A 13735-nucleotide genomic window follows, 5' to 3' on the forward strand; every position below is an offset into this window, starting at 1 on the left:
GGTGGGGCCCTGACATGGGATACTCACCACACAGGGGGATATGAACACACACACAAAATGCGCCACACACTACCACATGCTTCAAGACATATACCACCCTCAGTACACATTTCACCACACATACACCAACCTCGCCACATAAAAGTCGAAACACAAAAGTTGCCACTCAAAACTCGCCACGCCATCCCAGAGCTGTTTAAAAGATGAAAAATGAGCTGTGATTGGTTGCTATCAGCAACAGTTTTCTTTGTAGACAGTTGTGGTAACTGAAGCCTATTATTCTTATCATTTCTATGGTGTTATCGTCCTTCTGTAAAGCTGGAAATAACACAATTTATTACCGTGCCATCACAGACCACCCTCTGACACAGACTGCAGGGGGAGCCCAGTATCACACAGGATAGGATTAGATACACAGCTCAGCAGTCAGTATCACACAGGAGAGGATTAGACACGTCTCAGCAGGCGGTATCACACGGGATAGGATTAGATACACGGCTCAGCACACAGTATCACACAGGATAGGATTAGATACACGGCTCAGCACACAGTATCACACAGGATAGGATTAGATACACGGCTCAGCAGTCAGTATCACACAGGATAGGATTAGATACACAGCTCAGCAGTCAGTATCACACAGTTTAGGATTAGATACACGGCTCAGCACACAGTATCACACAGGATAGGATTAGATACACGGTTCAGCAGTCAGTATCACAGGATAGGATTAGATACACAGCTCAGCAGTCAGTATCACACAGGATAGGATTAGATACACAGCTCAGCACACAGTATCACACAGGATAGGATTAGATACACAGCTCAGCAGTTAGTATCACACAGGAGAGGATTAGACACATGTCTCAGCAGGCGGTATCACACGGGATAGGATTAGATACACAGCTCAGCAGACAGTATTACACAGAATAGTATTAGATACACACCTCAGCAGACAGTATCACACAGAATAGGATAAGATACACTGTTCAACAGTCAGTATCACACAGGATAGGATTAGATGCACGGTTTTTATGTGCAAAATAATCATAATTTGGTATAACTAACCACAGTTGGTTACTATGCCCAGGCAATGCTGGGCTCTTCAGCTAGTCTTAAATAAAAGTATAGCGGAGTCAGATGCAGCAAATTTAATTCCAGTTGCTCACTTATAAATATTTTTGGTGCATACTTGTGTATCCGTATGCCAGAAAAAGCTAATTAGAAAAAGCAAAAACTATTTGGCGATAATTTATATATCTGTCTCTGTGGTGGCCCCACCTTTGACCTAAAAACACTGCCCACTTTTCATGTCACTTTCGAAAAGTAGTAAGGGACAAGAGGAAAAGGATAAGTCATCAATAGGAAACTAATAGATAATTGCTGTAAGTGACTTGAGGCATTTTTCTGCCAAGAAAAAGCTGTAAATTTTGGCATGTACAAATTGTGCACAAAAAATGTAGTTTTTTTTAATTTTAAGCTATTTAAACTATTTTTGAATCTTTAAAACAGTGGGTGTGTGTGACAAAATTACAATAGGGCTATGATCACATGCTGCAATCATGCAGCAGCAGCCCTGCAGAACAATGGCCTTTTTGTTGTTTTCTTGAGAATCACTTAAATTTTGCACACAAACAGTTTTTTCTCCTATAAGACCATATGGCTACATGAGGATTGGCAGTGTGGTCTTGCAGGTGAAACAGCTGTTTCCCTGCAAGATTAAGTGATTGTGCATGGAAACAGTAAAAAGACCTCAACACCACAGGGTTGCTACAGTTAAAGGGAATCTATCAGCAGGCTTTTGCTATGTTATCTGAGGACAGCATGAAGTAGGGGCTGAGACACAGATTTCAGGGATGGGTCATTTATTAGACTGTGTGCTGTTGTTTCAATACAATGAATGTTTTATCTCCAAACAATTATCACTGCCTGGACTACAACTCCTGTTAGCTCTGGTCTGACCATTCCCCCTCCTCTGATAAGCAGCTCACTGTCACTAAAAAAAATAAAAATAAAGATTATTTATTATTGTATACAGAAAGCTGTGGTGTGGGTGTGTAGTGACCAGGTCCAGACTGGGTATGTCCCTTTAAGTAACCCTGGACTGTAACTTTTGTACACCTCAACCCCAAGTTATCCCTTTACTGTTATATGGGTTAAATGAATTTATTACTCACTAATCTCATATATTCATGATTTATATTATTCTCTCAATGTGAAGTCTGACACAAGAATTGAGAGTTATCCTATTGGTCGGTGACCCTGTCACCAAGGTTCAATGGAAGGAGCTACCTCCAGTCTCTGTGGAGACAAGGCAGGGTTCTGGAAGGTTCCCTGGGGAGTCTGGTTCAAGATGTGACCCAGAACAGACCTCATATGAGGGGTCTCCTCACCCCCTCCAGGCCTGGAGGTCCATCCTTCTCTTCATCTCAAGACTTACACAGCCAGGCCTAATGCCTTGGATCTTCCCCTGACTTCTACAGCCAAAATGGCTGAAGAGTTTTAATTTTTTTTTTTTTAAACCCTGGATCCCTGCTGTCCAGTTTAAGGCGTGTTTCTCCAGCATTAGGTCGCACTAAAGAGAATAACCTATTGCTCTGCTTTTTTAGAAAATCGAGGGTCTCCGCCTCACCGCAAAGTATCCATTATATACTTCAAGTATACTTCTGCACGTACCGTGACCAGCTGAGAAAATGAATACGGGATTTCAGGTCTGTACATATCGCCATATATTCCCTTTTCTGCCACCAAATGACTTTGAACTCTCCTATAAATACCTGCAAGTACTGCTTCTAACTACCGTATTTTCCGGTGTATAAGACGACCGGGCGTATAAGACAACCCCCCAACTTTTCCAGCTAAAATAGAACATTTTCTTAAAAGTCAGTGGTCTTCTTAAATGCCATATGTCACCTTATATGCCGGGTGCGGGGGACTGGTCCCGATGACAAAGGGAGGGTGTACGTGGAGTTATCCCCCTTTTACCTCATTGGTGGCAGCGGTGCTGTCTGCGGGTCTCTGTGCTGGGGGTCGACAGCGGCTCCACTTTGTCCAGTGTGGGGGCACTGTGCTGGGGGCAGCTGTGGAGGCTCTCTGTCCAGCGTCAGGGCTCCTCCGGTATTTCCCCAATCCCCAGAGGCCAAGGCAGCTCCATTGCTGTGATGCGGTGTCCTCCCTGAAAATGGCCGCCGGAGCCCATGTATGCTCAGATTCAGTTCTCATCTCTCAGGACGAGATCTGAATCTGAGCGTGGGCTTTGGGGAAATGCCGGAGGAGCCCTGATGCTGGACAAAGAGGAGCTGCCACCAATGAGGTAAAAGGGGGATGATAACACCACTTACACCCTCCCTTGTTCATCGGGACCACTCCCCCCATATGCACTCGGTGTATAAGACGACCCCCGACTTTTAAGCAGATTTTCAGGGGTTAAAAAGTCATCTTATACGCCGGAAAATACGGTAATACAGGTTCTTAAAGCTCCAGAATCTCAATTCTGTGTCAGAATCCAATCCTGAACTGTATTGGCCGTGGATTCCCCATGTGAACTGTTACCATTACTCCATGTTATATCTCCCCATTCTGCTGAAGTAAAGCAGCTGTTATCCCCGAGACCTGTTGTCTGCGGTTATTCTATCGGCTGTGGACACTGTGTGGGGGTGGATAACAGTGAATGGAATGGCCCTGTACCAGGGCTGTTGCAGGTGGGGATAGCATTTGAGCTCTGCTACATCTAAAAACTCTGATTGCGTCACAACTGTTGCACCCAATAAACTAAGTGACACATCGTTGGATTCAGGTTTTCTTTTTCTACACTATGCTGCTCTCAGATAACCCTGGTGACAAATTGACTTCAAGGCTGGGTTCAAATGAGAGTATGAAAAGTCAGACTATTTTAATTTGATCTTCATCATGATATCGCCTGTGCATCATCCATGCGTTTGCAATTTACATCTGTGTAACATCCGTTTTCATTCATCTACATTCAAAAGTGTACACAATCAAATACAGTTTCCTAGGTAAATAAATTAAATGTACCAGTAAAAAAAAATCTGATGTCCATAGACTTGAATGGGTGAGTCTCATCCGAGTCTCGGAAGAGAATAGTGCAGGATGCTGCGATTTTTTTTTTTTTTTTTTATATATTATTTTCACATGGATACTTGGCTAGTGTTCTGTCCAAATTTTTACTCAAACAGCTCACGTCTGTATTATACGCCAGTCTAAACAATAAACAACAGCAGCATAACTATTGGGTGTGAACCAGTGGCGTAACTTGGAACTCATGGGACCCAATGCAAAAGGTCCAACAGGGCCCACAATAAGGCCGCCCCGATCCGATGCAGCATGTTGCATTTCGGCGTGCACGGCGCACCGTCAAAAGTGCGCAGCACGCTACTTTCACACTGGCAGCGCATGATCTGCGCACCCTATGCTAAAGATAGGGTGCGCCGATCGCATGCGTGCAAATACGATAGTAGGCGGTGATCCCAGATGGGGCGGGCAGGGAGCCGGATCAGGGCGGGGCTTACCAACGCAGTGCGCAGCGTTGTTTCAACTCTAATGTGAAACCAGCCTTAATTGCAAATCTTTAACAACATTGGTCTTTTTATATAGGCAAAAGGGACTTTTGGGGCCCCTAGGCTCCAGGGCCAAGGTGCCATTGTAACCCCTGCACCTATTGTAGTTACGCCCCAGGTTTGAACACCGCTTAATACTATAATATATAGCAGATATTAGCATTATATATGGGATAACTTTACACCAGCGCATAGATGGCAAACATTTCATTTTTTGGTTAATGTACAGGCAAAAGTGTAACACATTTATAAAGAAGCCACACCTATAGATTTTATTACTCTGTGCTGGATTCTTTGTTTGACATGGAACAAAAAAAATATATTTTGTTGTAAAATAAAAAAACAAGGATCTTTAAACCTCATAAATTTGCATAAAAACACTTACATGTTTGCCATACTGCACACTACTTTGTGTGAAAACAACCTTATGCCTCATTCAGACATCGGTGTTTCACATGTGTTTTATTCACAATTTTGCCAGATAAAACTCATGCCAATTATAGTCTATTGGGCTTTAACATGTCAGTGGGGTTTAGCGGACCCGGTGTCTGCTAAGAAATCACGGAGGCATGTCTGGCTTTTTTTCAATCCTGTCACACAAGACTGTCAGCCATAGGCCACATGCGTACATTCAGTATTTGGGGAGTTTTTTACCCCAGCATTTGAAAGCCAAAACCAGGAATGGGTGCTAAATGCAGAAGGGGTGCATATGTTTCGATTATGCTTTTCCTCTGACCGTTCCGCTCCTGGTTTTGGCTTAAATACTGGGGTAAAAAACTCACGAAATACTGAATGTGTGCATGTGGCCATATAAGTCTATGCAGCCGTGAAAATTTCGGACAGCACATAGATAACATCAGTGTGCAGTCTGTGGGCTGTCCTTGACTAAACACTGCATTGAATAGGGGAAGCTTTGTAATCCATTTGCTTATTTCAGGCCGTGTTCACACGGTCAGTATTTTATATCAGTATTTATAAAGGTACTGTCACACTAAGAGATATCGCTAGCAATATCGCTATAACTTGTGACGTTATAGCGATATCGCTGTGTCTGATACTTACCTACGACCCGCTCCCCCGCGAACGTCCAGGACTGTTTCTCGTCGTCAGCTTCCTGCGGCGCTTCCTGTGGAGAGACGAGCGTGGAGCCGGGTGGGAGGATGCAGGATCGCCTGGTGTGACAGGTAAGTAGCGACCCCCGTCCCCAGCGATATCGCTGGTGAGATCTGCCTGTGTGGCAGCTCACTAGCAACCACTTAGCGATGTACCAGCGATCCTGACCGCGTCATATCGCTGGTCGGGATCGCTGGTACATCGCTAAGGCTGGTTTCACATTAGCGCTTTTTAAGCGCATGCACGACCGGGGGTAGCTCCGCCCCCGAGCCGGCTCTCTGCCCGGCATGCCCGCCCCTTGCTTGTAGCGCCGCCTCCTAGCGCACAGCGGCGCCTGCGATCGGCGCACCCTATCTTTAGCATAGGGTGCGCAGGCCGTGCGCTAGTTGCGCTTTGACCTGCGCTGCGCACTTTTGACAGTGCGCCGTGCGCGCCAAAATCAAACTTTTCGGATTTTGGCGCGCACGGCGCACCGTCAAAAGTGCGCAGCGCAGGTCAAAGCGCAACTAGCGCACGGCCTGTGCACGATCTGCGCACCCTATGCTAAAGATAGGGTGCGCCGATCGCAGGCGCCGCTGTGCGCTAGGAGGCGGCGCTACAAGCAAGGGGCGGGCACGCCGGGCACAGAGCCGGCTCGGGGGCGGAGCTACCCCCGGCCGTGCGTGCGCTTAAAAAGCGCTAATGTGAAACCAGCCTAAGTGTGACAGTACCTTAAGTCAAAGCTAGGAATGGGTGATAAATACAGAAGTGGTGACAGGTTTCTATTAGGCTCTGTGCACACGGTGCGGATTTGGCCCTGCGGATTCGCAGCAGAACTGCATGTGATGTACAGTGCCATTCTTTTCTATGTAAAATAAAATCTGCTGTGCACATGCTGCGTTTTTTTCCATGCGGAATGAAAACTGCAGCATGTGACTTCTTTTGTGCGGTTTTGCTGCAGTTTTCCACCTGCTCCATTCTACAAATCCGCAGGTGGAAAACCGCACTAAGGCTGAGTGCAGACGGAGTTTTTAGCCCTGTGGATTTTTCCGCGCAGAATGGAAGAAATCCACAGGTCAAATGACCTGCATTTTTCCTGCGGATTTCTTCCATTTTTCATGCGGTTTTTGTGCGGTTTTCCATTGCGGATTTCCCCCTGCGGATTTGGTGACAGGGGAGATGAAAAACCGCACAAAAGAAGTAACATGCTGAGGATTTTGTACCACGGGAAAACCACGCGGAAAAATCTGCAGCGTCTGCACAGCGTTTTTTTTTCCCATTGATTTTAAGGCTACTGTACATCACAATGCGGATATGCAATGTTTCTGCGCGGTAAAATCCGCTGCGGAACCGCTGCAAATCTACATCGTGTGCACACAGCCTCAAACTGCACAAAAAATGCACTAAATCCGCAGGAAAAATGCAGGTCATTTGACCTGCGGATTTAGTGAATTCTGCGCGGAAAATTCCTAAACAGAATACGCACCATGTGCACATAGCCTTATACTTTTCCTCAGACTCTTCCACTCCTGGTTTTGGCTTACAGATACTGAGGTAAAAAACTGACCAAATACTGACCTTGTGAATGTGGCCTTATGTGTGAAAATCACTGATTAAATACTGATGGTAAAAACTGATAAATGGACCAAACACTGATAAAACGCTTTTCTTACATAAATAAAAAAATCCCTGACGTCTGATTGACGCCTCAGACTGTGTGCCCATGTACAATTTTTGACACTGTGTATTATCGCTGCATCAAAAACGCAGCATGGATGGCATTTATAGAGATTTCATGCCCACTGTGCTTTTATTTTACTCAGCATAAACTGACCTGCCGTGCGTGTTTCTATGTGCAGATCTTTCCATAGACTTGTAATAGATGCGGAAAATCCACAGGTAATAAACGCACTACGCAAATGCGGTTTTAGTGCATTTCCTCGGCTTAAACACCAAAAAAACACGTGAAATCCGCACACGACTATGGCAAAGTTTTGTCAAAGCCAAATACCATGAAGTATCAAAAACAAAGCAGCTTTATTTAAAACATGAATTACCAAAAAGTGACAAATTACAGTGTCAAAAAGACTATAAAAGCACATGAAAAAACACAAGTAACCTAATCTTTCTGAGGCCACGTGCACGCGTTCAGTATTTGTATGCCAAAACCAGGAGTGGGCAAAAATGTAGAAGTGGTGATGTGTTTCTATTATAATTTTGCTCTGACTGTTCCATGTCTGATTTTGGCTCACAAATACTGAGGTAAATACTGAACGTGTGAAAGTGGCTTAATAGATGTAGAAAATCTGCAACATCATAAACTTACTAAAAAAAAAAAGCCTTGTCATCACTGAACCACAGCCCCCGAGGCCACGTTCACACTGTCAGTATTTTACCTCAGTATGTGTAAGCCAAAACCAGGAGAGGAACAATCAGAGGAGAAGAATAATAGAAACATGTCACCACTTCTAGATTTATCACCCACTCCTGATTTTGGCTCACAAATACTGAGGTAAAATACAGACCAGACACACAATGTGTGAACGTGGCCTTAGAGTGATTCAATTACATAACACTTCATACACCTGAAATCAGAACCTCCCAGCTGTCAAGAAGCTTGGCTGGAGGCAGCTCTACCTGAGAATAGTGGCATGTCTGCGCATACTGGCCCTGCTGCTGAATCGCCACTCAGAGGGTATGTGCACACATTGCGGATTTGGCTGGGGATTCTGCGAAGTCTGCAGGTAAAATGACCTGAATTACATGCGGATTTAGTGTAGATTTCCTACGGATTTTCTGCAGATTTCCCCTGTGCTTTTCTATAATGGAGCAGGTGTAAAAACACTGCGGTTTCTGCACAAAGAATTGACATGCTGCAGAAAATAAACCGCAGCAAATCTGCATGGAATTTTCCGCAGCATGTGCACAGCGTTTATTTTCCATTGGTTAAAATGGTACTGTACACCGCAGCAGAATCTGCTGCGCATCCGCAGGGCCAAATCCGCTGCGGATCCGCAATGTGTGCACAGACCCTTATAGGGGTGGATTTAGATCTGTCTCTTGTATAACTAAAGATATTTAAACATTTGCTTTTGGAATTCATTTATCAGTCGCATGCAGTGCTAATTAGGATGACCCCCCGCTATTAGCTATTTCTTCTATTTTTATTGTGTCCAACTCTGCATCTTTCTGGACCTTAATAATATGTCCTTGTTCAGTTAGCAGCAGATAGATTTGTTGAAATTGTATGCTGGCAAGTTTAGTTCTCTGACATGTAATTCACATAGTATGAGACTGCATGTGCTGGGGTGGCAGTAAAGTGATCCTAGAAATCATATTGACACCCATAATAGGCAGTAGCCTTGTACACAATCTTCAGTGCTCTGGAACCCTCCTGCCCAGGACTGTATCACAGCTGGCTGACCAGCTCTGAGCCTTGCAGTCCTGGCTGCTGGTCAATGAGCCTCATTTAATCCTTGGTCTTGTTTAGCAGTTTGTATCTAATTAGATTCTGAGATGCTAGTCTGGGTAATGAGCTCATGGGCTGCGACACTTTGCGCTGATTGTCTAAACCCTTTTGGGGTTTTTTATGGATGAATTGAACACAACACTGAGGTGCTAATTATTTTTTAATTACTGCAAGGTAATCCCCCTGTAAGGATTCTCCAAACATCCACTGCTTGATGGAGTAAGTGGAAGTCAATGCCTGGACACCAGTGAGTGTAGAGGTGTTTGGGAAGCCCAGATCACACTGTAGCATTCAATGTGTTAACAGAAGGGAAGTCCCATTGACTGCTGATGTGACTCAATAGGCTTGTGTTGAGTGGCTTATGTAAATAGACGTTTGTAATTATATCATCATAGGATGAACAAGCCCCCCTGCTCCTTCCCCTATGTCCAATAAGAAAGGACCCAGCTTGACACCTGCCTATATACAGAGGAAAGGAGCAAAATATCCAGAACACTCATCTTTCCTCCACCACAAACAAATATTAGGTCAGTTGAAAAGATCCAGAGAGGAGAAGGGGGGTTAACCAAAATCCTCATTTACCAGTATCCAGCTATGACTTCCAGTAAAATAGAGATGCCTGGAGAAGTGAAGACAGACCCTGCAGCTCTGATGGCCTCTTTACATCTTCTGCCTTCACCCACCACAAACCTGGAGGTCAAGCACACAAAGGTAAGAAACCCTTCTGCTGGGTCACTTGGGAGAAGTGTCTGGATCTCCTCCATCCCACACAAGCACAGCTGCGATTAGTATAGATAGGCTCTGAACCAGCCATCCCTCCTCGCTGACTGCATTCTTCTCTGCAGCTGGGTCACCACAACTTTACTGGGCAATCCTAGAAAGTAACCTGGAACTTGAGCCTCTGGTTCAGCAGCATTTATTTCCTTTGTGGCATTTCTGTTATTCGTAATTATACTGGAGCTTCAAGATGTCTAGTAACAACTTTTCCCATGTTATGCAATGTATATTGTGTCCCTCCAGAGATCCCTGCTTTTCAGTTATGTGTAGACTGGAGGTATTCTCTGCCTTTCAGAAAGCTGTCTAACTTTCTGCCACTAAATCTATATTTTAAGGCACACACTTTTTCTGTTGTCATGCACTGCTTACATTTTGTCTATAGTTTTATCAGTTTGTGTAGCAAGCAACCTGTGTAATAATAGGGTTTTGCTGCAGTGGGTTTTGCTCTAGGTATTTGATTGCATAATCTCTTGAGAAAATATATATTTTACACACTTGCGCAAACACATAGTTTTGGATAGGCAAAGAGGGACATGCATTTATATATTCATTTCTATATGTCAAGTTTCCAACACTAGCTTTCTTTTTGTTGTGCTAAGTCAGCAGATTAAAAAAACAAACACTCCCAAATCCTGAAGAAAATGTGCATTTGTATGGCCATTTATTTGCACCAATTTTTATCTGTAGTGGTGTCTTTTTTTTTTTTTTTTTTTCAAAATGTGGATACTGCAATAGTAGTAGGCAGCAAATTGTTTTTGGAGTTAGGTATTGGGGAAATGCTATTATGTAATATTACAGATCCACTTTACTGCATTATATGAACATGTCACTCATGCTGGAAGGAATCTTCTGTAAGTATGATGTAGCTTCAGTGATTAAAAAAAAAAAAATCGCTATGAATTTTCGTCTTCATTTACAGATTTATGTTTTTAACGTCTGTTGTGAAACTACAAATCCCAGCATGCTGTAGGAATTCATATATTCTCAATCATTTATGGTATTGAAATCTGGAGAGCCACAAGTACCAGAGTGACTTCTTACATTTTCTGCATACTAGATCTTGTAGTTTCACAACAACTGACGGTCAAATATTGTAATTGCATCACATGTAACCATTAGGGATTCATTAGAAAATAATGTAGACATTTTATATCAATGGCAAACTTGTGCTAAGGAACCTACAGTATGGAAGAACATCTGCTTTATTTATTCTATATTGGTAGATTTTTTTACTGTTATACTTGGTTGAAAAAAGACACATATCCTTCAAGTTTAACCGCAGGATGGGAGATGATAAAGGAGATGGGGCATGTACAAACAATAATGCATGTTTCTGCCCCAAAGATCTGATCTTTTCCCTCCTGACCCCAATTGTCAATCCACTACAGAACAAAATGACAGAGGCCTATTTAAAATCTGATTGTCTGGACTATAAAGTATATGTTGGATCATATTTTTTTGACCTGTGCAGACAATAGAATATAACACTAACTTATAGCTAGGTTTTCATCAAAATAACCTTCAAGTTCTGGAACCTCATCCATTTCTCTATGCTATGCAGAAAGCCGCCACCAATTACATTATTCAGTGTATTAGTAGTGCAAAAAATGAACTCTAGGAAAAAGACACTGACAAAATATGACGCCACCACGACCTCTCCTACGACATTGCTAATCTTTGTAAAAACACTTAGTTTTTTTTCTTCATAACATCAATATTTTGCTTTTTTATATAAAATCCACTATATTCTAAATACCCTAAGGTGATTATTACAGATCTAAATTGTATTAAATGCTTGTCCTGTAAGGTGGCATGCCTTGTTTACTCCGCTCATTGCCTAATGTGCTTCCAGAGTTTTTACAATGAATAAATGTACAGAAAAAGATGACCAACAATACACGAATGCATCTTAATAGTGTTCTGATTATTGTAAAGCACCATTATATTATGATGTGCTTTACACTGCTACAAAAATGGGAGTAAAAATAGATTGTAAGCTCAAATGACCAGATCTTACTGTATTGTCCAGGGTTTATGTATTATGTAGCATGGAACTGGAAAAAAAAAAAAAAAAAAAAATCTGACCTGACAGAAAACAACACGGGTCTTTTTCATGAGATATTGCAATAAGTTTATTTTTTACAATGTATTATTTATAAGCCAAAATTAGGAGTCCAAATTATACAAGAGGTGCAAGTGTTATCTATAACCCATGTTACGTCCATTCCTACTTTTGATTTGGTATTTGTCAGCATGTTTAACATGTGAAATTACCCAAACTCATAGGGTTATTAGCGACACAATTTATTTTATCCAAAATGGGAAGTGGCAGTTAGTATAGTCCTCTTCCCTTTTTTTTTTTTTTTTTTCTTTCTTATTCTTCTCCAACAACCTCAGTACAAAATGGGACGTGTAATGTGCTTACAATTCTGACTATTATAGAAGGCCAAGATGTAACTTTTAGCGGTCATCAAACGGTCTAAAAATGACTCCATTTGACAGTGCTTCTTCTGAAAGGCTTGTAGTGCACTGACTGAGCATTGTCAAGATGTAATTTGGAGCCCAATGGGTATGCAGATTTTATTTAAATTCTTCACCCCCCTTCACCTATCATTTCCTATATGAAAAAATGTAGCACCTATTTTTATTTATTTTTCTCATTTATATAGTGCCATTAATTCCACAGCGCTTTACAGACATTATCGGTATTGTCCCCGCTGGGGCTCACAATCTAAATTCCCTATCAGTATGTCTTTGGAGTGTGGGAGGAAATCGGAGAACCCGGAGGAAACCCACGCAAACACGAGGAGGACATACAAAGTCCTTGGTGGCATCTGAACCCAGGACCCCAGCGCTGCAGTGCTAACCACTGAGCCACCGTGTCACCTGACTTATGACTCTTTTCATGCTAATTTTCTAATGTTGTTTGATATAATTTGAAATTGCGAGGAGTTGGTCTAAATGCCGTTTGCTCCAAGCAAAAAAAAAATTTCCTTTTTACTGTCCAACCTGCTTGCCACAAGATAGAATAGCCTTTGGGGACAGCAGAAGCTATGAACTCTGAATAGTGATATCAAACTTTTGCAGGCTGCTTTTTTTTGTGTGTGAATTTACACTTTGAATAATGACTAGAATTGGAGACACGTATAGCACATAACTGCCCAGGATTGAATTAAATTAACCTTCACAAATGGATATTTATTGGTGCACTTTAAAAAAGAATTTGAGGCTGCAAGGGGTAGCTGTAATTAATACGACCATTTCATGCCCCCTACATGCTGATAGGCATTTCTACCATCTGGGTGAAAAATGTCCCTGATTAATAATGGTGGTTTTAACGCTTCAGTAATTATGCATTTTTGTATTTGCAACACTGAACATAATTCTGTCACATAAACAGCAGGAGGACCAGCTTGGATCTTATATGGGGGTTCTATCTGTAATTTCTTGCATCCTACAGTTATATCAAGGATTAATTATAACTTACGCTGGCTAAATCCTTCAATTATCTTTTTTTTTTTTTTTGGTCTTGTAATCTCGCAACAGATTAAAAAAAATGCTGAAATTATTCTGAATGCCACTGTGTAGTTTTAAATTCACATATGACAGCTTTTTGTTGCAGAAGTTTCGATAGCTGAAAACTGTCCCATACAGTAAACTTGGAAAAAAATTACCGCACCAAGTGAGTAGATCTTTGCAAACCTTATTCCAATGAATGGATCCATTCCGGAACTTTCCGTAGCAAATCTGCCGTACAGAAACTTGCCCTATAGGCGTGCCTTTTAAGATGGTTATATAGAATAGAACTGTCAGTAAAGTG

General features: G+C 42.3%; 2 protein-coding genes across 6 annotated transcripts in view; one reads left to right on the plus strand and one right to left on the minus strand.

Moving 5' to 3' along the window:
• The window catches only part of AQP9 (aquaporin 9), a 314039-nt gene extending 310868 nt beyond the window's left edge, over positions 1-3171 (minus strand). Inside the window, exon 1 of the mRNA XM_073586977.1 lies at positions 2986-3171. The gene's annotated coding sequence lies outside the window, so the exon portion shown is untranslated. The remainder of the gene's footprint in view (positions 1-2985) is intronic.
• A 123-nt stretch (positions 3172-3294) lies between these two features.
• The window catches only part of ALDH1A2 (aldehyde dehydrogenase 1 family member A2), a 113604-nt gene continuing 103163 nt past the window's right edge, over positions 3295-13735 (plus strand). Inside the window, exons 1-2 of one of the 5 annotated variants that reach the window (XM_073586974.1) lie at positions 8305-8413; positions 9534-9849. In XM_073586974.1, coding sequence (XP_073443075.1) covers positions 9733-9849 — 117 coding nt within the window. In that variant the 5' untranslated portion in view covers positions 8305-8413; positions 9534-9732. Of the gene's footprint in view, positions 3314-8304; positions 8414-8509; positions 9850-13735 lie in introns of those variants that run through there. The other 4 variants (XM_073586976.1, XM_073586975.1, XR_012234392.1 and 1 more) reach the window with 4 other exon arrangements.

The sequence above is a fragment of the Dendrobates tinctorius genome, unplaced genomic scaffold (assembly GCF_039654945.1).
Source record: "Dendrobates tinctorius isolate UK_male_01 unplaced genomic scaffold, ASM3965494v1 ptg000097l, whole genome shotgun sequence".
Lineage (NCBI taxonomy): Eukaryota > Metazoa > Chordata > Amphibia > Anura > Dendrobatidae > Dendrobates > Dendrobates tinctorius.